Source organism: Lynx rufus, unplaced genomic scaffold (genome assembly GCF_022079265.1).
Source record: "Lynx rufus isolate CCGP_SWC_20201006 ecotype Redwood Valley unplaced genomic scaffold, mLynRuf1.p SCAF_13, whole genome shotgun sequence".
NCBI lineage: Eukaryota > Metazoa > Chordata > Mammalia > Carnivora > Felidae > Lynx > Lynx rufus.
The window spans coordinates 6,149,137-6,175,993 of record NW_025814827.1 but is presented as its reverse complement, the minus strand read 5'-3'; the positions used below and the strand labels follow the sequence as shown (position 1 = coordinate 6,175,993).

Below are 26,857 nucleotides of genomic sequence, written 5' to 3'. Positions count from 1 at the left end.
CTTAACTCTCTTATTTTCTTTTTCTTTCTAAAATTTTGTGTTGGATATCTGATACATTAGTTTTCATTCTTTTTTATTTTCTAAGATGAGCACTAAAGGCTATAAATTTCCCTCTAAGAACCACTTCAGCTTCTTCCCACAAGTTTTGAAATTTAGTATTTTTATTCTAAATATTTTATAAGTCCCATTATGATTTCTTCCTTGAGCCATATAAAATTTTTGATATGTTTGGGTTATTCTTTTTTTAGTCATTCTTTTCTAATTTAATGGTATTGTGACCAATGAATGTGGATTATATGTAATCGGTTCTGTGAAGTTTGTTGAGGTTTGCTTTATTGCCTACTAGGCAGTCAATATTTACAGTCAGTACGTGCTCTCCATATGTTTCCCTAGTATGTGGTCAGTCTTTGAAGCTGTTTCTAGGTGCACACAAGTTTAAAATTGATGTATCTTGTTGGGATGAGCACTGGGTGTTATATGTAAGTGATGAATCACTAAATTCTGCTCCTGAAACTATTATTACACTATATGTTAACCCACTTGGATTTAAATAAAGTAAAAAAAAAATTGATGTATCTTCCTGATAAATTGTTCCTTTTATCATTGTGTAGTAACTATCTTTGTTACTAACTCCTTCATTGAGCAAGTGTTTTATGAGTATGGGCCGTATGTCAGGTACTGTTCTAAGTATGTAGTATAGCTAAGGAAGTTAATACTTTTTGCCTTAACATTCATTTAGTTTAATGTTAATGCCAACTTTCTTTTGGTGATTTTTTTCCTGGTGTATCTTTTTTATTCCTTAACCTTCAGAAAACTGTAATATTGGCACAATTTCAGAAAAGGATGCAATAGTAAAGAAGTCCTAGTACCCCAGTCCCCAATTACCTAAATGGTTATATTTAGTACATTTGCTTTGTCTTTTCTTTTGATTATTCTCCTTCTTCCCTTCTCTTTATGTCTACAAGTCTGTCTCTCTCTCTCTCTCTCTCTCTCTCTCTCTCTCTCTTTTTCTGAACCGTTTAAGAGTAAGTTGCAGGCATGATGCCCCTTTATATTCGCATACTTCAGTGTATATTTTCTAAAAACAAGAATTCTCTTATATAAACACATTATAATAATCAAAATCGGGAAATTAACATTGATGTGATGCTATTATGTAATCTGTAAATCCCATTCAAGTTTTCTTAATTATCTAATTAGTGCCCCTTTATAGTAAAAAAAAAAAAAAAAAGCAAATTCCAAGATCATTCATTGCGTTCAGTAATTATGCCTCCCTAGTCTTCTTTAATCTCTTTGTATGTCATGACATTGACACTTTTGAAGAATATTAGCTTCTTATTTTGCAGAATGTCTGTCAATTTGGGTTTGTCTACTGATGTGTCCTCATGATTAGATTCAGTTTATGTACTTTTGGCAGGAATAGCAGCAGGAGTGATGCTAACTTCTTAGCGAGTCATATTACCTATTCTTTTACTTTCAACTGGGGGGTGTTTGTGTACTCATGCACCTTATTGTGGGCTGATGGAGTTTTCTCTGTTCTTTCCTATTCACTTTAATGGTTACTCTTAACATTTTAAAATATACACTTGACTTAAATTATGGAGTTAATATACATCCCTACCCTCTTCTTAAATAAGGACCCCAGAATCATTTAATTCAGGAAGCCTGTCCTGTTTCACATGGTTTTGTTTCCTAGACTTTTTTTTTTTTAATTTTTTTACTTCCAAAATTAGATATGTTAATTGTTGGTGTTTTCAGTCAGTGCTTATTTGGATTCACCCACATGCGTGTCTGGGTTTACCACTCTTTCCAAAATATACAATTTAGAAAAATCTTTATGATGACTCTGATGGTGGTAAGCTCTCTCAGTTTATGTTTGTCTGATAATGTGTTTATTTTGCTTTTATTCATGACTGATGGTTTGACTTGGTTGACAGTTATTTTTTCCCCTAGATGTTTGAAGCTCGCTGTCTTTGAACTCTATTATTGCCATTAAACTGTCTACTATCTTTTTTGTGTGTGCATGGTTTTCTTTTTCTTTCTCTGGTTGCTTTTAAGATTATGAGATTTCTTTTTGAAGTTCTTCAGACTCACCAAGATGTGTATAGATGTGGAACCACCATATTTCTTCAATTTTAGATAAACATTTTTTTCCATATTTCACCAACTCTGAAATCTGGATATGTTTTACAATGCATGGCATCTTAAAATCACTATTGGATAGGTTATAGTAATTTCATTGCTTAAATATACGTGAACTTGCTTTTAACTTTATACTATGCTCATTTCAATTATTGGTGCTACATGTTTTGACTTTAATCACTGCTCAAAATGTATTTAAAAAGATTACACCCAAATGGCTCAGTGGGTTGGGCGTCCAATTCTTGATTTCGGCTCAGGTCATCATCCCAGGGTCGTGGGACTGAGTCCCACGTCGGGCTCCATGCTGAGTATGGAGCCTGCTTACGACTCTGTCTCCCTCTGCCACTCTTCTTACTTGCGCGTGCTCTCTCTCTCTCTAAAATTAAAAAAAAAAAAATGCTAAAAACATTACACCAAGGGGGTGTGTGGGTGTCTCAGGTGGTTAAATGTCCAACTCTTGGTTTCTGCTCAGGTCATGATCTCATGGTTCATGGGTTCAAGCCCCATATTGGGCTCTGTGCTGGCAGAGTGAAGCCTGCTTGGTATTCTCTCTCTCCCTTTCTCTCTCTCTCTCTTCCCCTCCCCAGCTCATGCTTGCTTGCTCTCTCTCTCTCAAAATAAATGAATAAACTTAAAAAAAGATTACACCAAGACTTAGCATGAAATGAAACATTTCTGAATTCAAAAAGGCATGGAAAGCAAAGACACACATTTAATATTAGTGAAACATACTTTTCATTGGAGGAATGACCGTAATTCTACATTTTCTTGCTAATTAACAATCAAATACTTCCAAAGGAAGAAAACCATGTTTGGTAAAGCTGTGTTATATTTTGATACTGAGATAGATTCAGAGAGTTTGCTCATCACATGCCAAGCAATGTACTTGAAGGCAGGAGAAATTGAGCAAGCTCCTTGGAAGAGATGACAGCATTTTAAAGCAACAAGAAGCTGTGTGTATAATTCACACTGGTGTCTTAGACTATTTGGGCTGCTATCACAAAATACCACAGGCTGGGTAACTATAAACAAGAGAAATTTATTTCTCACAGTTCTGGAGGCTGGGAAGTCCAAGATCAAAGTGCCAGCCTGGTTGCATTCTGGTGAGAGCCTTCTTTTTGGTCTACAGCTGGCGCCTTTTCACTGTGTCCTCACATGGTGGGGGAGGCTAGACCTCTTTTATAAGGCACTAATCCCATTCATAAGGGACCACTCTTGTTACTTAAGCACCTCCCAAAGGTCCCACCTCCTAATACTATCTATCACCTTCGTGGTTAGGATTTCAATTTGGGGGAGACACAAACATTCAGACCAGAGTACTGGTGTTTCTTTACCTTAACAATATAAAAATATACAGAATGTATGTCACTAGCTTGGAAGAACATTCCGTAGACAATAATAGAGCACACTTTTAGGATACTCAGCATCACCAATGTTCATGATGGCACAGAAGACAGTATTGTGTGAAAAGCATGGATATTATTGGTTAAATAGTGATTCAGAAGTTGGACTCTAAATGTGAAGACTATTCCTCCATACTTTATTGAGGTGTAATTTGGATACACAAATCTCAACTGTACAGTTCAATGTTTTTTTTTTATATAAATGTACTTTCATTTGACCACCACTCAGATCAAGATAGAAAACATTTCTTTTGCTCCAGAAAGTTCCCTTGTGCCCCTTCCCAGTCAGTCCCAGCTTTTCCCTACCCTAGAAGTTTTCTCACTTCTTTCCCCATAGATTAATTTTGCTTGTTTTTGAACTTTTTATGAAATATATATATATATATATACATATATATATACACATACATATGTATGTGTATATATATGTATATATATATATATATATATACACACACACACACACACATACTTTTTGTGTACTAACTTAATGTTTTGATATTCATCCATTTTGTTCTGTGTATCATTAGTTTTTTTTTAAATTAGCTGAGAGTTGTATTCATTCTCTAATTATAATGCAAATTGTGGTTTCATTCTTCTCTTCATAGCCATCTTGATTATTTCCAATTTTTGGCCCTTACAAATAACACTGATAGGAATATTCTTATAGTCTTTTATTTATACATTTATTTTGGTGGACATGTACCCCATTTCTCTTACGGAGCCATAAGGTAGGTGGATGTCTAAATTTACTAGAAACTGCCAAACCATTTTATAAAGTGATTATACCATTTTACATTCCAACAGCAATAAATAAGAGCTCTAATTACCCCACATCCTACCCAACATTTGATGGTGATGGTCTTTATAAGTTTAGTGATTCTGTGATTATCAGTGGTTTTAATTTGCAGTTCCTTGATGACTAGTGATGTTGAGCATGTTTTCAAGTACTTTTAGGCCATTCTAACATATCTTTTTATGACATATCAGTTTATGTCTTTTGCCTATTAAAAAATTAGGTTGTTTATCCTTTTATCATTGAGGTGTAGTAGATCTATGTTCTAGCTTCAGGCCCTTTGGCATATGCATTGGGTGGCTTTTGTGCATGGTTTGCCTTTTTGCTTTCTTAGTAACGTTTTTGATATGTAGAAGCTTTACATTTTAGTGATGTACAGTTTACCAATTTGTTTTATTTTATCATTGGTGCCTTTTTTGCCCTGAACAAGAAGTCTTTGTCTATCCCGGTATCATGGATATGTTCTCCTCTGCCTGCTTCCAGAAAGTTTATCGTTTTACCTTTCACTTGGGGGTCTTGACACTTCTTTAATTACATTTTGTGTATGGTGTGAGGTAGGGGTCATGGTTAATTTTTCCTATATAGGGATATCTATTTGCTCTATACCCTTTACTCATTAATTGGTGTGTCCTTGTTGAAATTGAATTATAATCAAATGAGTCTTTTTGTGGACCTTCTCTTTTATTCCATCTATTGGTATATTATTATGCCAGAACTACACTAACTTCTATGCTAAATGGAGATATTTTGGAGTTCATTAATTTAATAGATTCATTTTGCTTAATTTTTATGTATGCATAAGAATGATATTTGGCTAAAAATATGGTTAAATAAATCTAAAAGAGCTCTTTCAGCAACAATGAAATAAAAATTCTAAGTGATATTTTGTTATTGGTTAATCATAAGTTTATTTCATCAGGTGTTACATAAAATAAACTTAAGATGATACCTTAGATTTGACCAAATATGGTAATTTTACTAGCATACCTAATATTTGTGTTTCTGAATCTGCAGATGCATATCTTTCATTAATTATGGGAACATACTGAGTCTTTATATTCTCAAATATTGACCCCTTCCATTTTCTCTCTTTCTACTTCTTAAACACCTACTAGATATAGTGTGGACCTTCATGTTCTATCCTTTGTGTCATAAAATTTCTATCATTCCTGGGGCACCTGGGTGGCTCAGTCGGTTGAGGGTCCGACTTCAGCTCAGGTCATGATCTCGCAGTTCGTGAGTTCAAGCCCCACATTGGGCTCTGTGCTGACAGCTTGAAGCCTGGAGACTGCTTCGGATTCTGTGTCTCCCCCTCTCTCTGCTCCTCCCCCGCTCGCACTCTGTCTCTCTCTCTCTCAAAAATAAACATTTTTTTAAAAATCTAAAAATAAATAAATAAATAAATAAAAATTTCTATCATTCCTTTTTCTCTCTGCTACATTTCTGCATTCTTTTTATTTATTTAGTGCTATCTGCCAGTTACATAACTCTCTCCCCAGTCTTATCTAGTCTATTTTCAGCCCATCTACTGACCATAATGACCATAATTTTTTGTTTCTAGGAGTTCTACATGAATTTTTTCGTAAATGTCCAGAGTACCTTATTAAACATGTTTTTTCATGTTTTGGTTTCTTTTATTTCTCTAATAATTTTAAACATAGATCTTTCCTAGTCTTTATCCAGTTACTATATTTTCTTAATTTTTGAGCAGTTCTACATTTGCTGCCTGAAATTTCTGCTGACTCTTGCTCATGCTAATTTTTTTCCCATACGTTAGTTGGGATACAATGCTATAAGCCTGAGTTGAGTTTGTGTCTTTCCAGAGAGTGTTGCCAGGAGTGTTAAGGGCATGAATGCCAGGGATCATTTGTTATGAGGGGTCTTGTTAGATCATGTACGTGATAGAAATTTGAACTACAAATTCAAGTGAGGAAAGGCCTATGATAATGAAATTGAGGCCTTTTCTTTTCCCTCATTGCTATTACCTCTAGCTCTCCTAGATTATAAATACTGGAAGTCTCCATAGTCAGAGTATCAGTAGCCTGCTTACTAGTCGGGTTTTTAGTCCCCCACCCCACCATCCCACCTCTTTCCCTATGGGAATTAAATCGTGTGCTGAAAAAAATCAGACTGGAAGAATAGCTTGCAGCTAGTTGAGAAAGAGAGAGAGAGAGAGAGAGAGAGAGAGAGAGAGAGTGTGTGTGTGTGTGTGTGTGTATGTCTTTGTATAACCATATAAAGGGTGGTAAAAAATATAAAAGGCAGATATATATATATTAATGCCTTTGGGTAATAGAACCAGAAAATAGACTTTTTAAAATAGGCATTTAAATATACGATTGGACTTGTTGATATGATGGCTTACATATAATTTCTCATGGAATATGTGTCTGTGTCAAAAGGGGTGGCTGTAGCTAGTAGTTAGTTTGGAATTAATAAATCTTTTTATAAAAGGGAGTGCTTTTTGAACTTCTTCATTGCTTTGTTAATAAATCTCTTTTCAGTTCTCAAAATGAAAATAATTACCCCTATATATTTATTTTTATTTTTATTTATGACAGAATAGGTAACAAAATGAAAGTAGCTGTGATTTTTTTAGTCCTCTTTGTCCTACTTGGTGCATGCCAAAGCCTTCATGTCTTCACCTTTCTTCCTTATTCCTCTGCAGGAAACTGCTCTAAAAATAGCTCCAGTAATAGATGTTCTACACATGGTGAGATTGCTGAATCATTTAGTTCTTTCGTGAAGTTTAGGAGTATGGAAAATAGTGTCTGAGCTGACTCGGACAAGCATCTTTCTCAAATGGCAAGTCTCTATTCTTTTGAAAAATAAAAAAATTTATAATCCCCTCAATAATCTGTAGTAATTTTGTTTGTCTAACTTTTAAAGGATTATACTTTTAAAATACAGAAAATTACCTTGAATCTTACTTCAATTTTTTTTAATGTTTATTTATTCTTAGAGAGAGAGAGAGAGAGAGAGAGGGAGAGCACGAGCAGGGAAGGGGCAGAGAGAGGGAGACACAGAATCAGCAGTAGGCTCCAGGCTCTGAGCTGTCAGCACAGAGCCCAGTGTGGGGCTTGAACTCACTAACCGCAAGATCATGATCTGACCAGATGCTTAACCGACTGAGCCACTCAGATGCCCCAACTTTGAATCTTACTTCAAAAAATGTTTTGAATGTAATCTTAGAATTGTGTTTTGTTAAATATAGTAAATTTGAGACTGTGCAGACTGAACTACACATGAAATACAAATATTACCTTTTATGTAAATATTTTATTTCATCATCCTCTTCTCAGGTTGCTTCCTTGCAGTAGTTTCTCCGCCTGTGAAAATTTACCTTCAGAAAAGAACTGTTGGGAGGGTTTAACACTGTACAATTAAATCAATGTGCTGACTTTTCCTTCAAGTTACAAAGATTTGGCTTTCTTACATTAGCTTTAGCCCTCCACTTCTCCTTTCCCCATTATTCCAAAATAATTATATTTTTTTGGATAAGTAGATTGTCAAATGCTGGCCTCCCAAAATACCATTGGAATAACCTGTTAGTAAAGAGAAGTTGAGGTTGTTACTTACCGGCAAGAAAAGCTCACTACCTTGACATAGTCTTAGTCACGTCTTCAAGGGCAAAGGCAGGATATTTATTTTTGAGATTTCTTGGGGTCCGGTTTAAAGGTGCATCTGTCAGTGAAGGGGCTTGATTCATATTGATGGATTTATGATGTAATAGGTTGGGATTGTCCGGCAAAGAAAGATGAAATTTGAACATTGGACCTTGGTTTTAAAGCACGAGATGCCACCCTTGGAGTTCTTTTTGCCTGCCTCCAATGGTGAATCCCCTTCCTGGATCTTAGGTGTTTCCATCTTTGTTTCCTCTCTCATATTAGAGGAGCCATCTTCCAGTAGCTGTCAACAAGTCTTTTTTGTTTGTTAGTCTTCTGTAAATAACTCACACACAGATAATTAATATGATAAATATGTTTTCTTTTTGTCTATGCCTTACAAAGTATATCTAAGAGTTGCTAGCAAAATTAAAAGCTATAATTTTCTTGTAGAAATGAAACCTGGAACAACAAAAATGGTTGCGGGTAATCGTTTTGCTTTTTAAAGTTCTGGAAGGGCTATCAGCTAAACTGGTTATAGGGATATGTAGCCAAATTCTGAGTTTTCGTTTTTCAATCTGTTGTGAATATTTTTTTATAGCGCTATCAGGTAATAACGGCTAATGACGGCTAAAATTTGATAAAGACTTCTCCTAAAATTTGGTTTCATAAATGACTATAAATACAAAACATTATAATTTAATCAAGTAAACTTTTAAAAACCTGTCTCACAAATTATAGCCTGATATCATTTGAATTTATATTTTAATAGCAAAAACTTATATCTTGGAAGGTGTCTGCAGTCTCTGAAGGTGGTAGGCTGGAGCTAAAAGTGACAAGTGTTTTTTTTTTTTTTTTTTTTTAAGGCGCCTTGATTTAAAGGAGAGCCAGGCTGCTGCTTCTCACTTTCTCCTGGTTAGATGTCAACAAACAATGTTGGTGCCCATAAATATCTCGGGTAGATTTCAGAAAGAATTTGGGAGAAAAGATCCCCTGAGAGTACAGAGAGGGCTTTCAGTTTGGCTATGACTCCCTACTTGTAGAGACCAGATAGGAAGAAAGCTACCACTTCTTTGGAAAGTAGGGCCCTGGAGTAAAATGAGACCAACCGCTAGTCCATCACTCCTCCACTTACCTTCCAGGCACTTCTGGGATTATCAGGAGAAGAAGCTGGTAGAGATGATTCCAGAAGTTGGCCAACATTTGGAGCTTACAACACACTGTGGGGAATTTGGATGCCTTCCTGTTTTCTGCAGACTTATCTTTGGCCATGGTTGAAAAACTCTAAAAACCACCATTCACACCTATGGAACAGGCTTTTTCAGGGGTGGGCCTGAGAATAGGAATGCCAAGTGAATGGTGCACATAGCCCATAGTCCGATGACTGGCAACTGTATTTGTTTTATACTGCTTAGGATCTGCAGAGTTGACAAAGTGTTGGAGAGGGGTGCACAAGGGAAACCCCGTGGGAAAATGTCTTAAGCCAGATTCATTTCTCCTCTACCCTCTCAAAAACCAGGGAGATGTGGCTCTGTCACAATTCCATCACTTTTATATTTTCTTTATATGGCAAACTTAAATAAATGAACCATTTTAGGAAAAGCTAGGCTTTGCTGTAATTTTAATTCCCTTGTCTTAATTCTTACTGGGGTCTTGGAAATGGTAGTTTTAAAAGGGAGGAAGGAAAGGAAGGAGGAAGAAAGATAATGACCTATGGAAACAGTAAAACAAGTTTTGATTGGGGTTTAAATATTTGACACAGTAATATGTAAAATGTATATACCTGTATTAGCATTATTCAAACTCCTATAACTAGAATTATTATAAATGATATTGCCCTTAAAAATTAATAGCATTTATTATACACCTGAAACTAATATAATGCTGTATGTTAATTATGCTTCAATAATTAGTCCCAGACACAAAAAAAAAAAGAAGAAAGAAATGTGTCCCAACTTTTCATACTAACATATTAGTATTAACAGCAGATATTTTAGCTAGCTCATCATCCAGCAAATTAAAGTGAGTCTTTAAAAAAACTTTTTAAATGAAAAAAGAGAGAGAGAGAGAGAGAGAGATACATTTTATAAGAGAAGTGTCAGTGTGTAGAATTTTAACAGAAGTCAAGATAACCAATCTTGTCCTGTCTCAGCCTCAAAGGGCAGTATGTAATCCTGGGTCACCTTTCCATCCCACCCCCACCCTCCCTTTGCAACAACCCCAACTGTTCACTTTTTCTCATGTGCCTAATGAGGTTGTAGCCTAGGTAATTACTAAGCTGCTTCTTAAGATTCCATTTCTTCAGCATATGTCAGATTTTCAAGAAGTTTGTGTCTTTCCATTTGATGAAATTAGATGGCTTTGTACTTATTTTGTGATTTTTAAAAAAATCATTTGAGCCAAAACATTTCAATATTTGGTAAGGATAAAACCACGTTTAAACAGCCATAGTTTGCTTTGGGGTGCTGTACCCAAACAGAACGGGGTAGATTTCCAATTGTAACTTCTGTTGTTTGCTTAGGTTGGAAATTGCCCTTCAGTGACACTCACTGTGATCTGCTTTTAGTTTTATGGGGAGATTGTCAGCATCTTGGTTCATTTGTAACTGGTCTATTTCCAAAGGATTGAGAATAGTGAGGGAAATGGCTTTGAAATTCTCGGTACTGTTGGGAAAGCTAACTGCATAAATTTAAAATTTAAAACATTTGAACAGCTTCCTTTTAAAAGTGATTTTTAACAAATGTTTGATCATACTATATTTGTGCTACAGTTGAAATGCTGAAGTAGCATTTTGGCTTCTTTCCCAAAAGCATGCTTAAAGAGGCTAGCGGCATCTCTCCCTGTTCTCAGTGCTTTTTACCTTGCGAGTGGTGCAGCTTGCTCTGCGGATGTAGTGAAACCCTCCCATTTAATCTGCAGTGGGGAAGAATGGAGCTCGGTGTCCAGTGGAAATCAATGGTCTAGCAAGGTTGCAGTAAACAGCAATGACTACATATTTCAACAGCCGAGCCAGAAGACGTTGATAATATTTTTTTTTTCTTCCAGCTGATAAATTTTTGCTTTCTGTTTCCTTCTAGAGAGATGTGGATAATTTGCCCAGCCTCCAACGTCTGTTTCTCAGCTTCAACAATATATCTACGTAAGTGGAAACTCCCTATTTGTCATTTATTAATAACCTGATTGTGTGGGTTCTAGTGCTTTAAATGAGGATTATAAGTACCTTGGAAAATTTTCTTGTCATGGAAGATCTTACATTTGAAAATGACAGGGCCATATGACAAAGTTCTTGGTGGAAAAACAAAGCTCTGGTGAGGATTAGAGACTCTAATGCTAGGATGATGACATTAGCATAGCCTGTGCTTTTTATTTAATTATACTGTAGGGTTGCTCTTTCGTAAAATGTGTATGTGGAAATTTCAACATATATTTTGCTGTCCTTTGTTTGACACTTCCTGCACCGGTCAGTTGAATTAGAATTTCTTCCATAAATTGTCATCTACACTCCGTATAGCTACTAAGCAATTTGGATGTAATATTTCAGGCTGTGTCACTGAGCCTCTTGCTAATTAGGCCATAACTTCTATCTTGTTATCCCTACTTAGAACGAATGCTGCTAAGAGACTGTATATTAGAGTATACACATGCATACATTTTGTTTTCCAAAGATTTGAAGCCTATCATCCTCACATTGTGATGCTGTCTCATTCAGTGTCAATGTGGAAGATTTCAGAACTGGCGCTGAGATAGGCAGACTTTTTGATGCAAAAGGAAGGACCTCTACTCCTTCCCTAATCCTTTCCTCCTCCTCCTTCCCCCAGCCAGTCAGTTTGAACTATGCTTTATGACTGCCTCTCTGTTCTCTACTTTTACCTCGGGGCTACTCTTTGAACCATCTTTTGTAAGAGGGTAAGAACTAAGTGTAAGAGTTTAGAGCACATCTCTTCCTGAGCTCAAGGTCTATGCTTCTGATTATTAAGAACCAGTGTAGGGACACCTGGCTGGCTCAGTCAGTAGAGCATTGACTTTCGATCTCAGGGTAGTGAATTTGAACCTCATGTTGTGCATAGAGCTTACTTAAAATAAATAAAATTTTTTAAAAAGGACTTTAGTTTTTGTGCAGTTTTGTTGGCATCTTTTTCCTCCCCTATCAGACCTAAGGGTTAACCCCATATCTCTGTACCATATCTCTAAAGGTTAGAGATTAAATCCAGATGGTTAACTTTGCACAGAGGCATTATTTCAAATACCCTTCCTCTGTCTCTCTTCTTCTCTTCTGTGGAAAAAATATTGAAGTTTTCTGACTTTTCATATTTTTTCCAGTTTGTGTTGAATGTGTTCGTTCCCGTGGTCTTATTGGGGAGGTAGGGTTTCTTTTCAATAGCAGTGGAAGGGACACTTAATTTTCTTTGGGGAATTTCTACCTAAAGACCATTAGCAACTATTGTGAGAAGATAGTTTCTCATTCTTACCATATTCATTGTTTAAGGTGCTGGAAACCTTTAGATTCCCCCAGCTTATGGTGGAGCTTATTACTTCTGCTTCTTGCCTTGATTATGGGGAGTAATTTAAAGAGAGATATAAATCTGGGTATATAGGGGCTCTGACGTTCCCAAGTCCCCAGGATACTTGAACTTCTGAACTCCTGACTATAGAGAGTTGGCTTGAATTACTTCTATTTAGGGAATTTTCTTCCCAATCTGGAAAAGAGTTTTACCCACTCAGCAAAATAAAGATATGACTAATGAGATTAATATCTTTCTTTTTAAAAATCATTTTTAGTTTTATTTCAGCCATGGTAGGTTTTCCATGAGCTGGGAAAACTATGCTACTTGATAATACACCTATTGGGTCAATATACTACTTTGTAAGTTGGACCTCTAATTTTCATATCCCCCAAATCAATTATCTTTTGTGCCTTAAGGAGAAAAATTCCAGAGAAAAATTTTCTCTGTCACATATACAATAAATCCCGCGGTCATTACCACATTGTTTTTAAGGAATATTTGCTTTGTAAGGGCAATTAAAGATAACCAATGCCATATTCTTCACTGTCCTTCTCCCTCTCTTTTAAGTTTCTTTAAAAAGCATGATTTCCCAAGAAATTGAGCTAGAGGTGAGTCAACGATTTCAGTGCTTTCATTTTCTTACTAATTGTTTTCTTACGTTTCTACATAGGCACAGCCCTTAACCTTCCTTTAGTGCTTCCAGCTCGTCTGCTTTTGAGGCTCAGTACATTTTCTGCTCTGTTCCTGTTGACGCCTGTGGTCCAGGACATGGTATACAGAATAGATTTGATCTGCTGGGGGAAAAATCAGAGAGTGCAAGCCTTGAAATCACTTCTCTTAGCTTTACTCAAGATATCTCAGATACCTGGGCCATCACATGATCTGTACTGATAACTGTCGTTTCAGGGCCCCAGTGCCCTGCCATAGTCCTGGCATAATAGAGTTGCCTGGTTTTAGACTTAGTAGCCCAGGAGTAGCAGAGGTCAGTAAGAGTAGAGACAGCGGTGAAAAGCTGAAAGTCAGTACCTTTTATGACTCCCTCCGGAAAACTCACAGATGATATTCAGTAAATGAAAGTATCCAATTGTATATCCATTTCAGGGAGACAAAAACATATTGATTGTTATGTGGTAGGGCTTCCTAGTTTTTGACCAAATTACTGGATTCGTAGAGGTCCGTTTGCATAAACAGTTAGGAACCTGGTGGAAATTCAGAAAGTCGCAAAATGTGATGGCATCCTATTGAATTCAGAGAATTCCAACATGGGACGAATAGGTACTTTAATGCTGTGTGTACAGAACCCTTTCTGTTATTTTTCTTCAGCTATTAGAAGTGCATCCAGTGCTACCAGTAGGCATGTAAGATATATTGAGAGGACAACTGACATGTATCCATGTCTCTGTAGCTGAATAATACCAGTGTTTTTGGTTAAAATATCCCTCAGGGCGCCTGGGTGGCTCAGTCAGTTGGGCATTCGACCTTGGCTAAGGTCATGATCTCACCATTCCTGAGTTTGAGCCCCATGTCGGGCTCTGTGCTGACAGCTCAGAGCCTGGAGCCTGCTTCGGATTCTGTGTCTCCCTCTCTGTCTCTGCCCCACCCCGACTCATCCTCTGTCTCTCTCTCTCTCAAAAATAAATAAACATTAAAAAATTTTTTTCAAATATCCCTCAAAACTGAGGAAGACAGAGACACAAATAGGTTATTATATAGAAAGTTAAACTTAGCTGTGCTGATCTGTGGGGATGTTCGAAAATGTAAAATCAGCCTGAGGATGGGAAGTGAAGAAAGCCTTCCCAGAGGCACGTGGTACCGAGACCCAGGCCTAAGTGAAAATAGGCCTTGGTAAAGTGAAGGGTACTTGGACATTCCAGGTAGAGGACACAAGCCGGGCAAAGTTGATCCAGAAGGCTTAGGGTGGGCTCATTAGGTCTGCCCTCTCTAGACCTGCAGTGTGATCCTTGCCTATTCTTTCTCCCTCCACGCCTGGGCCCTCCTCCAGCCCACGGAACCCTGGCGGGGCCTGCCGAAGTTGTTTATGATGATCACCCTGAGAGTCATATTCTGTGCTTGATCAAGGGGATCTGTTGTACCTAATTCATTCTTCAGATATGTTCATTCCATCATTCACCTCTTCTTCTGAGGTGCTGTTTGTCTGGTTGATTTGTTTTTCTTGGCTCTCATGGTCTTAATTTCTAAGTACTCTGATTGTATTTTTCCTTTTCTAATGGCTTATTCTTATTTTATGGGTGAGAGAAAGTTTCCCTTGATTTCTAGAATTTACTTTATTCCCCTTGGAGTTAACCCTGTATTTGTTCTCCAAATAAAAATGCTTTCTTTCTTTTGTTTCTTTATTTCTATGCTTTTGTGATGGCAGTTCATGTTAACAAATGAGTCTGTGGACTTGTTTTGTCAGCAGTGGTTAAAAAAAAAAATGCGTGCATGAAAATTATGAGTACGGGATCTCTTCCTGCAGAGGATGTAGGGTAGGGGGGAAGGAGGAGGTCTACCCAGTTGGACTTTCTTTTAGGATGTGCACAAGAAACTTGCCTTCTGGAAATGGGGACTCCTTTTTCCTCTTGGCCGCCAGACTTTACCCAGAACACTGCCTTTCCTCTCTTGTCATGTTCAACCCGGGGACAGTTCACAAGTCAGCTACTCTTGAGAGTAAGATGCTGGAAAATTATTACCAAAGCCTTCAGTAATTACTGGACACCTGACCCACATCTGCTGCCAACACTTGCTGCCTCTGATCTAGGGAATATTCTGAGGTTCTGCCGGCAACATTTACAGTGTAAATGATCCTGTTCATTTCAGGCTCTTTAGCAATTTGGGGTTTTACTGATTCCATCTGCTTTATATCTTCCAGAAATTCCTTAGTGTTCTGGTCTACTGATGGAACTCTTCCTGGTTTTCGAGTACTGCTATGGGTATTTTCATACTTTTATGTTCATTAATTTCAAAGAGATTTTGAGAGGGTGGAGGGAGGTAAGTGCATGTGCTCAGGCAGCCATTCTCCTAACTGTCTTTTCTTTGAGTGATTTTTCCCAAATAGGCTACACATAAAAATATCCTTGGAAGCTTTAAAATGACCTAGTCACTGGTTCACTGCTGGAACCTACTGGGTAATCTTCTCCAGTAGAGTTGGAGTGGAGCCAGGGTTCTGTAAATTTTTAAGGTCCCTCAGAGTACTCTGATGTGTAACTCAATGCTAGATTTGGGAACCACTGAGTCGTGGCACCCCAACATGAGAATACGTGTTAACTTGGACATTACGCAAAATTTTCCTTCATGAAGAAAAGCTTCATAAGCAAAAATATTTGTCGAGGATAAGTAAATATTTGTGACCCACAGGAAGCAGTTTATGATCTTTAGCCAAAAATTATAGTGTTCCATTAGTTTCATCTCTTCCGCTGAGACGGTTACAGGGCTCTGCTCTTCATCACAAGGTCAAGTTGTAATCGATTCTTCTCTCCACTCTCTCTCTCTCCTTTCATTCTCCAATTTAGAAAGTTTTTACAAGCTTTAAAAAAAAAAAAAAGGAAGAAGGGTTTATGATTCTAGTGTCTTGATTGCCTAAAAGGGAATGGTTGCCATTGCTTCTAGAACTGAGGGGAATTCGGTATCATTGGGAAAGAAGTCGAACACTAGTGAGGATCAGATATCAGCTTAGGACTCTTGGACTCGTGTATTCTTTTTTTAAATTATGGTAAAATACACATAAATGTACCATCTTAATCGTTTTTAAGTATACAGTGAAGTAGTGTTACATTCACATTGTTGCACAGCCAACCTCCAGAACTCTTTTCATCTCGTAAAACTGAAACCGTGTACCCATTAAACAATAATTCTCCATTCCTCCCTCCTTCAGCCCCTGGCATCCACCATTCTACTTTCTGTCTCTGGGATGTGACTGCCCTAGGTACTTCATACGAGTGGACTCACACAGTATTTGTCTGTTTGTGTCTAGCTCTCCTCAGAGTTCATCCATGTTGTGGCATTTGTCAAAATTTCCTTCCTTTTAATTATTCTTGAGGGATTGTGGAACAGACTAGAAGAGAGAACTTGCAGAATGAGCCACGCATGCCTACTTCTCCATGCTCGTTGCCTTCCCAAGTGCCCTAGACTCTTGTTCCTTTGAACTTCCTTAAACACAGCATGTTCCCGCTTGCCCACTTGGTCTTTGTATCTACCGTGGCTTCTGGCACTAACATTTGTCTACCCTCTCAGTGCCTGAATAACTCCTCATCATTGAGATTTGAGATTAAATGATACCAAGGGTTCTCAAACTTTAATATGCCTAAGAATTATCTGGAGAGCCGCTAAAATGCGGCTTTCTGGGATCCGTTTTCCATGGATTCTAATTCAATAGCTTTAGGTGGGGGTTCAGGACTTTGTACCTTTAGCAAATGATGCAGCTGACTTAGAAATGCCATCAGTCTGTTTTTCCATCTTTGGCTCAAAACCCATAGAAGGATCCTAAAATCAATCTTGTGGTTGAGGCTGGGAAAATAAAAATGAAATAGAAAATATCAGAGTTTGCCACACATTATGAGGACAAATACTGTTTCATGAAAAATGTCCAGGTTTAATTGTATATGGATGTGTCTGTGCATGAGTTTGTGTGTGTATATTACTTTGCTATAGATATGGGGGGCAGGGTTACAATGTAAATATATTTCTCAGTATGGATTGGGCTTACAGAGTTTGAACAACACTATGGAGTCTTGCCACACGCTTTCATCATAGCTTCCTGTACTTCTATAATTATTGCAGTTCCATAGTTTATTGAATTTTAAATTGTCCTCCCTGCTAGACTATAAACTTGACAAAGGCAGAAGAATATAAAGTGCTCACTACAGTCTCTCCAGCATCTACTATGTGAATAATATTACTAGTGTATCAAAAATTTTTCAAGGAGAATCAATTCAATCCCTCAAGTAGAGATATTCTTCCCTATGGTTTAGCAACTTGTTTTGGTGGGTCTGCTTTCACATCATTCCTACGTCGTTTGGACTGTTTGTTTACTGCCTGGACATGTGAGGTTTAAAGGTTTAAGCAATCAAAATTCTCTTGGCCGTTGTTTCTGGCTTCTAGGTCAATCTATCAATTTGTCAGTAAAGATCTTGCGCAGAACTTCTAGAATAGAGAAAAATCTGTAGAAATTAAACCTTCCTGTTAGATGGGTTCTATCAAGGGTTAAGGTCATGGGTGTGGTTGGCCTCAGGGTACAGGCAGGAAGGATTTGCAGTACCTCTAGGGCATTTAAAAACAATAATAAAATTGGGGCACCTGGGTGCTCAGTTGGTTAAGCGTCCAACTCTTGATTTCAGCTCAGGTCATGATCTCATGGTTCCTGAGATCAAACCCCACTTCAGGCTCTGCACTGACAGCATGGAACCTGCTTGGGATTCTCTCTCTCTCTCTCTCTCTCTCTCTCTCTCTCTTTCTCTCTCTCTGCTCCTCCCCCACTCGTGCTCTCTCTCTCTCTCTCAAAATAAGTAAATAAACTTAAATAAATAAAAATACAATAATAAGACTGACTAAAAATAATTTGCTTTTTATTATCACCACACGCTGGAAATTCTAAACAATGTCAGGGATTCCCCCCTCCTGCCCGTGTGGGCCTCTCTTACCCACTTCCTTCCTCTTAGTAAGACAATGCTATTTGGGCTCCGCTTTCTCTTTACGATGTCACTGAACATTTTGAGCTAGGTTTCCATTTTCTTTTTTGAGGAAAGAAGACTATTACAAGTTCTCTAATGATCTCTTTTAGTAATTATAGTATGACCAGAGGTCACCAGACTGCAAGCTTTTGGGTGTGCCTTTTCCCTCATCGTGGTTCTCCAGAGTAGCCCCCAGGCTCTTTTCCAAATTTGTAAAAAATAGTTAATAATTTTACCGTTGTCAGGAAATAACTCATTTTGCATTTTTTTCAAGCTTTATTTCAACATGGTAAGACACACCATATGAATTATATATCCAGTCAGAGAAACTCAGACTACCCGGCAGTTGTCTTTTTTCGTACCGGTTGATATTTTAAGGAGGAAATGGTTTTTTTACTGACCTTCAGAATGGATTGGTAGTTTTGACGAACAGGTTGTTACATAAGGTGTTCCTACAGTGCAGGCTTCACTCTTGTACTTTCCAGAATTCCAGGTGTTGCTTATGTCATTTTGGCTCGATGGAAATTAAGTTTTCTGAGTTCTAGTATCCAGCGAACTGTTAGAATGGGTTCATTTTTTTTCCTTCATGGCAGATGACCAACGATAGGCAAATCTTACCAACTGAATTAACGCAAATCACCAGAATAAAACAGAAACCAACCATTGACAGATCCTTTCTGACTGCCTTCTAAGAAAAATGTTAAATTTAAGAAATGACTACATTCGTGCCAAGGAAATGCCACGATCAGTACCCGTTTAGCTCTGTCACCCCGCTTGGAGGTGTTTGCCTAATGGCTCCCACGTGATTCACCTTCAGGCAGACATTTAATTGCATTCTTCTAAATGTGATAGGCATGGGCTAAAGAGGACCTACAAAAACAATTCTAAAACTAGGGGCTTTTTAATTAATATATTTATTTTTTAATCCATTGCTGTTTTACTCCGCCAAGGTGAGCAACCCCCCCAGGGTTGGCTGAGGGCCTTGTGCCTTAGCGTCTGATTGTCAAGCTTAGCTGCAGCATTTCAGTCCTTTCAGAAAGAAAACAGGTGAACAGAGTCCACAACTAATGACAGATTTGTTCCATCACTTCAGAAAAACAGACTTAACATAAGATAAATTTGTTTCGTCATGTTTAGAGTTGACCTAATTATTGGATCTAAATGCATTTAAAGCATGGAACTTTTACTAAAATTGTATAAAATCTTCTATGTATACCTTATTTCAGTGTTGCTTTATTACTGGTGACTTTTCCATTTAGATATCAAGAGTAGAAATCATTCTAAAATACTGTAGCGTATAAAAGTGTTTAAAATGGACCAACTTTATTTCCTTCATCATCTTTAGGACATTCGGTTTGTTAGATGACCACGCTATTTGTAATACCCTGCATTCTAACATGAAGTCTTGTGTGGGTTTTTCTACCCTAAGCGGAGGGTTGCACAGTTTAGTTCATCGATTTTCTCTGACTATTGTTTTATTTTTCTGTTACAGTCAAAATTACTTTTTCTTTATGTCAGTTTTAAGTATTTGTTGGTCTGATGCCAGACAGATTGGTGACTTCAGGTAGATTATTAGCACCATGATACCATGTACTCTTGGCAAGTGGCCGGTGATTTGAACACACTGGGGAGCTTTTTCTCATTTAAGGGAATCAACCTACTGCCCTTCACCCATTGATATTGTAAGCTTATCCCCTCAATATTCTATAGATAAGTGAGCATCAGAAACCAATCTTTTTTTTATATATGCTTTATATACCTATATGGTGTATTTTGTACAGCTATAAATTCTATAATTATTTTGCTTCGAGCAGCATTTTAAAATGAACAGAGTATGTTTGCTTTATATCTTCCCATTTATTAAACTGCATATAGATTTTACTGCCAAGAGAAAATTATTTCAGTGACCCGAATAGAGATTAAAGACTTCATTTAGATGTGGTGTCAGGGAGCCCCGAAAACCAGCTGGCGCTCCAGCTGGAGCAGGATCAGAGATTGCGCAGGACCCTAGAAAGGCGAATACGGGGTCTTGCACCCTTACCACAAAGAGTAGTTTTCCACCTTACCCCCTCCAGGGCTTGCGGGTTGTTCCTTCCTTCATGTGTCTTGCTTGAGGATTCTGTAACTATCGGAACATATTTTCCGAGGACTGTTTTTGCAAGCCTTGTGGTTTCTTGAAGAGCCAGAGTTCATAGGGCAAGGGTGGCAGATAGTAAGGAAGAAAGAAAAGGCGGCAAAGGTACAAGGCAGTAGGGAAACTGGGGACCCTCTTTATGTTAATTATTCTTTTTGCATTTACCTTTGAAGGAGGGAAAGGCAGAAAAAAAATCAAGGAGATAGTTCTTTTTTTATTATTATTATACCTCATGTTATTCTGTTTGCATCAGCATCTATAGTCACTTAAAACATTAATTCTGCGGTACAAAAATACACACAAATGTTGTCATGGGTTTTATTTATCAATTATGAAGGAACTTCACTGGAATTTTTTCCAGATACTCTTATCGTCATCGAGGTTTGATTTTCACTAGTGTAGAGGTAATATTTGTGTGTATATGTGTGTCAGTTATTCTCAGAGGAAAGATTCTTGAAATCAAATCAAAGTAAGGCCCCGGGAGCAAGCTGTTCATACACCTCAGCTCAGCCTGGGCTCACACATACACAGTTGAGAGGCTGATAGCTGCTTGGGGAAGTGGATTAACACTTTGATTTTTATTTTTTTAAGATTTCCTTTTAAGCAATCTCTACACCCAACACGGGGCTTGAACTTGCAACCCCGAGGTCAAGAGTCACATGCTCTTCCAGCCAGATGCTCCCTTGAATTAACATTTTTAAAAACATTGACCAAAGGCCCTTTGTGGGGAGGGGGCGTGGTTTGTTAATGTGATGGCTCTAAACGTTACGGGAAAAATTTTGGTGCATATTACTAAGGGGAATTTTGAGTCTTAAAATTGCTTATGATTAAATATTATATTGGGTGGTTGTTCTAGGTTCAGAAACAAACAAGTCTAGTAAATCGAGACCAATATGTATTTTCTAATTTCCTTTTCCCGAATACAGTGAACATCAACATTTAAAACAAATATCAATGAATAGATATTGGAAAGAGTGAACACACTGGTCAGTTCATTTCAGGAAAAATAAACAAGCTCAAAATTAGTTATGCCAGAAACCCAAATGTACAGTTCTACCCGGAGGAACTTCTGTTAATCCATATCATCCAGTCTACTCCCAGACAAGGAGAATTGTTTCCTTTTCCTGATACCTCTCCAGCATCTCTCAGTACACTGTACTATCTGTTTGTATTTATGTCCAGTTAGGCCACATTTCACTTCTCATAGTAGTGGTCACATGATGCACATTGTAGGCACGTAATCATCATTGTTTTAATCAATGTGTAAATAAAACTGAAGTGTAAAGCTGGTGTTTTCCAATATTTCCCAGTATCCTTAGATAATTCTTAATAGCCCTATTCAATATGCTATGTAGTGTCCTAGGATTCAGTTTGCAGCAACTTCATCATGGCTGTCCTGGGATATACTATCATTGCCAAAGTGCAAGTTCTTTCTATCAGATTCTCAAAGTATCATGTTATATATCATCAATTTTTTTTTTTCTGCCATCTATCTGCCTGGTACTTAATAAGATATGAATTCCAGGGGCGCCTGGGTGGCTCAATAGGTTAAGTGTCCGACTCTTGATCTCAGCTTAGGTCTTGATTTCAGGGTCATGAGTTCAAGCCCTGCACTGGGCTGCGCACTGGGCATGGAAGCCTACTTAACAAACAAACAAACAAAAAGATGTGAATTCCCTTTATGTTAACAATACTATGTACCTATAGGTATATAGGAACCAATGATATAATCTAAACCTGAAGTGGCAGGTGTACAGTTTATCTGAAAAGACTTCCTGGTATTTAAAATGAACAGTTTAGAAATGGGCTAAAAATGGATTCTTTAGATTCTCTAAACTCCACTCCAGTATCATGTTATTCGTTCAGAAAACTCCATGCTCTGTCTTTATTTCTTTATCTTCCTATAGAAATGGTTTCAGAAACTATGGTTTAACAGATTCTAATCTTTACTGAAGAGACTGAGGAAAGAACTAATTAAACCAGAAACCTGTGGCTGGTGAAAGATACGAATGAGCAGGTCAAACTGAAAAGGGAATGCTACAGATGTATGATTAAATTGTTGGGATACTTTTTCATATGCACGCATAATAAATATGTCTACATTTAGCCATTCTTGAGTCCGTGTCTGAGACTGCGAGATCATGTCATTTTCAAAAGAAAAATATTTTCCCTATTTGTGATGGAACAATATATATAATCTAAAAGCAATGATAAATTAGGAATACATAGATAGGGATTGTATATTTGTATGAAAGCTGCTGACTTCCGACGTTTGAAGGACTGATTGATAATCGTACTCTTTCTCTTCTGCTGTAAGTTTTGAATCAATTGAAAGATGTAGGAATCAGACAAATGGAGTACAAAATAGCAGAATATAGTTTAGATACACACCTACAGTCAGGCTTCCTAATACACCTGTCCTGAATTGGATACTTGACTCACTCCGTCACTGGCAGAGGAATTGGAAAACAGAGAGCTACCTCTCTGGGAGGGCTGGTGCTGAAGAGAACACCCCCATCCTGGAGACTGGGTGGCCTGAAAGAAAAATAAGAGAACCTATGACTATTATGTGTGCATTTTTGGAAGTTTACTTTTTAGGAAGTGTGTGTGTGTGTGTGTGTGTGTGTGAATAGGTTATTGAATGGGTTGAATTAGTTGCTTTTTCCCTATTAGCATTTAGTATTAAAGCTGACTTTTATGAAGGGCTGAAATGTAATTTGGTCGGGAAGGAAAATTATTGCCTGATCCTGAAAGTTAGTGGGTTTCTAATCAAGCCTTGGTTAAAACAGGAGGGTATTTAACTCTTTAAGAAATCTTGTTTAATCCAAAAACAGGAGTTAGGAGTTGGGATTCTCTGTAAATAAGGAGGATACTTCTGGATTCTTGCCTTGAAGGGAAGTAAGTCAATCAGTTAAGCTTGTTCTGGGCGCATAAAAAGGTATCACAGTGACTTAAGATTCCTTAAAGGGTAGTTCAAACTGTCAACTAATCTCTGAGAGTTGTTTTTGGTAAAACTACCTTCTTATGGCTTGAAAAGAAATTGACAATGTCACTTGTAGACCCCAGGTTAGAGACTATAGTTTTGGGGTTAGGTATCTCCCAGAAAGCACTGAGCAAATCTGTAAGTACGATTAATAATATTTTTTGCTAGTTCCTTTGATCTTGTCTTTGAGGCTTGCTTTTTTGTACTGAACAGGTATCGCCCTTATAATTCTTCACAGTGACTCACTTGAGGAATGATGAGAGTGATGCTGGTTTTTCATAGCTGCATAGGTTCAGGATCTAGGACTATCTTCAGGATATCCAGAGGATGGTAGCTAGAAACTGATCCTTCTTCTGCTTTACCATTTCCTTAAAATATCTTCTCCACTTCTTTCATCTAGGAATTTAAAATTGTTGCCCAGTGGGTGTTAAAGAACATTGATTATGCATTTCTAAATGTAAAACACCAAATAAGGCATTTGGGGGAGTGACAGAAGACATGTATATGGCTTCTGTTTTCTGTGAGTGTGTATATGATGTAATGAAAGAATACACAAAGTATTGAATGATGGAAATCTAAAACAAACAAACCCTACATGTCATAGAAAAGCCAACAGGCCCAGAATCAGTTTGTCAGTTTTGCAGCTCTGGTGAAGGTCAATTATTCCCTGATAAGTCTGACAGGAAGTTTCTGAAGGGCCTTAATGTTCATAATTATGACTCTGGACCAGCAGCATCAGCATTACAGGGGAGCTTATTAGAAATCCAGACTCTCAAACCCTATCCTAGGCCTACTGGATCAGAATTGTCGTTTTTAATAGATCCCCAGGGAATTCGAATGTTCATTTCAGCCTAGGAAGCACTATTGCAGAGGATTCCGATGGCGCTTATTTAGGTCAGGTGCCCTGTCGGAACTAGTCATTCTGGCCAGGAGCATATAGGACACACTGAATGCTCAAGCCCGGGACATATGTTCCCTATCCCCTAGGACAATGGGGGTGGGATCAGTATGTGGATTGGGCTTACTACACAACAGAGGTGTTCTGTTGCTAGGGGAAGGGAAGCTGAGCAGGAAGATAATAATAATAGATATCCAATTAACTTACTTCCTCCTTAACGCCTGTGCTCACATAACGTTAGGGCTAGCCCCTTCACGTTGGGCTGTTTCAGCCCATTTTGTGTGTGTGCGCGTGCGTGCGCGTGTGTTCCCCTCCCGGCCTCACCTCACAATGCCATCTGTCTGCTTGACCTAGATAGCAGAGATTTTTTATTCTTCCACAGCATGGCTCTTCTGTCCCTTCTCAAATACGTATTAACACTTAAGGATAAACACGCGTATACCTGTGTCTCAGGCTGACTTCACGTCCTTGCACTCTGGGTAAGCATGTGTGCCTCCCTTACTGCCTTTCATTCTACCACTAGGGCATTAATCCTTGGAGTCCTGCCTTTTCAAGCTGTGAACTGTTACAATGCATTTGTATTTACTAGGGGGAGTCATACTTCTAGCCCTAAGGAATTAAACTCCTAAGTGACTACTCTTCAGAAAATTTTTACATACGCGGGAAGAGAAGATTATAATCATTTACTGTTATTCATTTTGATGCTCAAATTTCCCCCAATTTGTTGAGCTGACTCCTGTTGTCTTTTGATATGTCCTCATCGTTTTTTGAACTCTTCCTTACTTCTTGGCACAACAAGCCATTCCAGTCTCATCTTTTGCAGTCCTGGCTCTGGAATCAAGCCGGAGTTTTGATTCCTTTTTGTGGCAAATGGTATTTAGAAAGCAAGATTTGAATGCTAGGTATGTTCACGGTTGTTGGTGTGCCATTGCTTCTAGGCTTTCTCAATGGGCAGTATTAGGATATGTGTGCACATACGTGTGAGTGTATTATACATCTTTATCTGTCTGTGGATATTAAAAACTGTGGCTTCATACTGACACCCTCCATGAATTCAATCCTGAAACTTGCGATTACAGTCTGCTATCACCGGGCTTATTTTAGCCATCCACGATCACCCCCTTTCCGTTTTTATAATTCCTTTCTCTGACATTTGCTCCCATTATATATTTGAATATATGGAAAGTAGCTTCAGAATCACTAAGCCATATTTCTGTGGGAGGAAAAAGACTACTAACTGGGGTTCAGTATTTACTGATACTGTTTTGTCTTTAACTTAAAGGTATATAATCAAAGAACTGTGTTCAAAAGTTGCTTGGGTTAGTTTTTCACCAGTTTTCAGGGTGATTATGTTATTCCTTTGACCTATGAGAAAAATTTGTTTCTGTTTGTATTCCATTGTTTTTGTTGTTGTTGTTATTTTCCACCCTCAACTTTGCTATAATTTGATATATTTATTTTTCAGTCCGTGTAACAATAACATGGTTCTGAAACTCAAAACTATGCAAAAAGGTATCGCTCAGAGAGCCACTGCTTTTCCTTTCTTTCTACTCCATACCCAACCCTACTCCTTCCATTCTGTTTTCACCCACCCCTATAGAAAGTCAATTTTGTAAGTTTCTGGTTTTGTCTTTCTTGTGTTTCTTTTTGCACAAATCAGCAGATACATGAGTTACTAGAGATAAATTTGCACATTTTTTTTTTTTTTTACTACTTGTATGTTTTAATACTTGCATTAGAGCCCTGTTTGGAGCTAATCTAATTGTTTTTCAAATGTCTATTAAGTTGTGCCAGAGCGATTTATTAAAAAGCCCATCTTTGCCCTGGTGATTTTGGATGCAATCTTTAGTATCATCAACTTATCTAACCCCCAGTAAGATGTTGGTATTTTTTATTGGGATTGCATTATGTTTTTAAATTAACTTGGGGAAGTGATCTCTTATGTTAAATCATTCTATCAGGAACAAATGGTGTATTTCCATTTAAGTATGCTTATTGTGTCTTTCAGGTGTGTTTGAAAGTTTTCCTCATATAAATTTTGCACATTTCTTGTTACACTTATTCCTAAGTATTTTCTCTTTTCTATTGATATTATTATTATTATGCCTTCTAATGGGTCATTATTTGTGTATATGAGGCTATGAACACAGATTTCTGTGTTAATTTTATATCCTGCTACATTACTTAATTCTTTTATTGTTTAGGGTAGTTTTATCATTGATTCCCTAGGGCAGCACTGTGCAATAGAACCTTCTGAAGAGAGTGGAAATATTCTATAACTGCCCTCTTCAGTATTTTGGCCATTAGCCACATGTCACTATTTAAGTCTAAAATAACATTAAGTTAAATAAAAGCTAAATAAAATTAAATAAAGCTAATAAACTTAACTATTTAAATCCTCAGTCACACTAGCCACATTTTAAGTCTTCAGTGGCTACATGTGTCTAGAGGCTACCATATTGGTTCGACAGCTTAGCTCTGTGGTTTTCCAGGTATACTCTAGGTCATCTGCAAATAAAAATAGTTTTACTCCTTTTCCAGTTCTTACACCTCTAACTTATTTCATGTATTTAATTACATTGGCTCTTACTTTCAGTAAAGTATTGACTAGCAGTGGATTAGTGGGCACTTCTGCCTTATTCCTGATTTAGTGGAAATGCCTCAAATGTTTCCACATTAAGTAAAATAACTGGCTGTCACGTATGTATTTTTAGCTTTTGTTTAA

The 26,857-nt window shown here is 37.6% G+C and overlaps 1 protein-coding gene across 5 annotated transcripts in view; it reads left to right on the top strand.

Annotated features, from left to right (window-relative positions):
• The window catches only part of LRRC49 (leucine rich repeat containing 49), a 148,873-nt gene that overhangs the window by 35,761 nt on the left and 86,255 nt on the right, over positions 1-26,857 (top strand). For all 5 annotated transcript variants that reach the window (XM_047074431.1, XM_047074428.1, XM_047074430.1 and 2 more), the window contains one exon: positions 11,024-11,085. In XM_047074431.1, the coding sequence (XP_046930387.1) occupies positions 11,024-11,085 (62 nt within the window). The remainder of the gene's footprint in view (positions 1-11,023; positions 11,086-26,857) is intronic.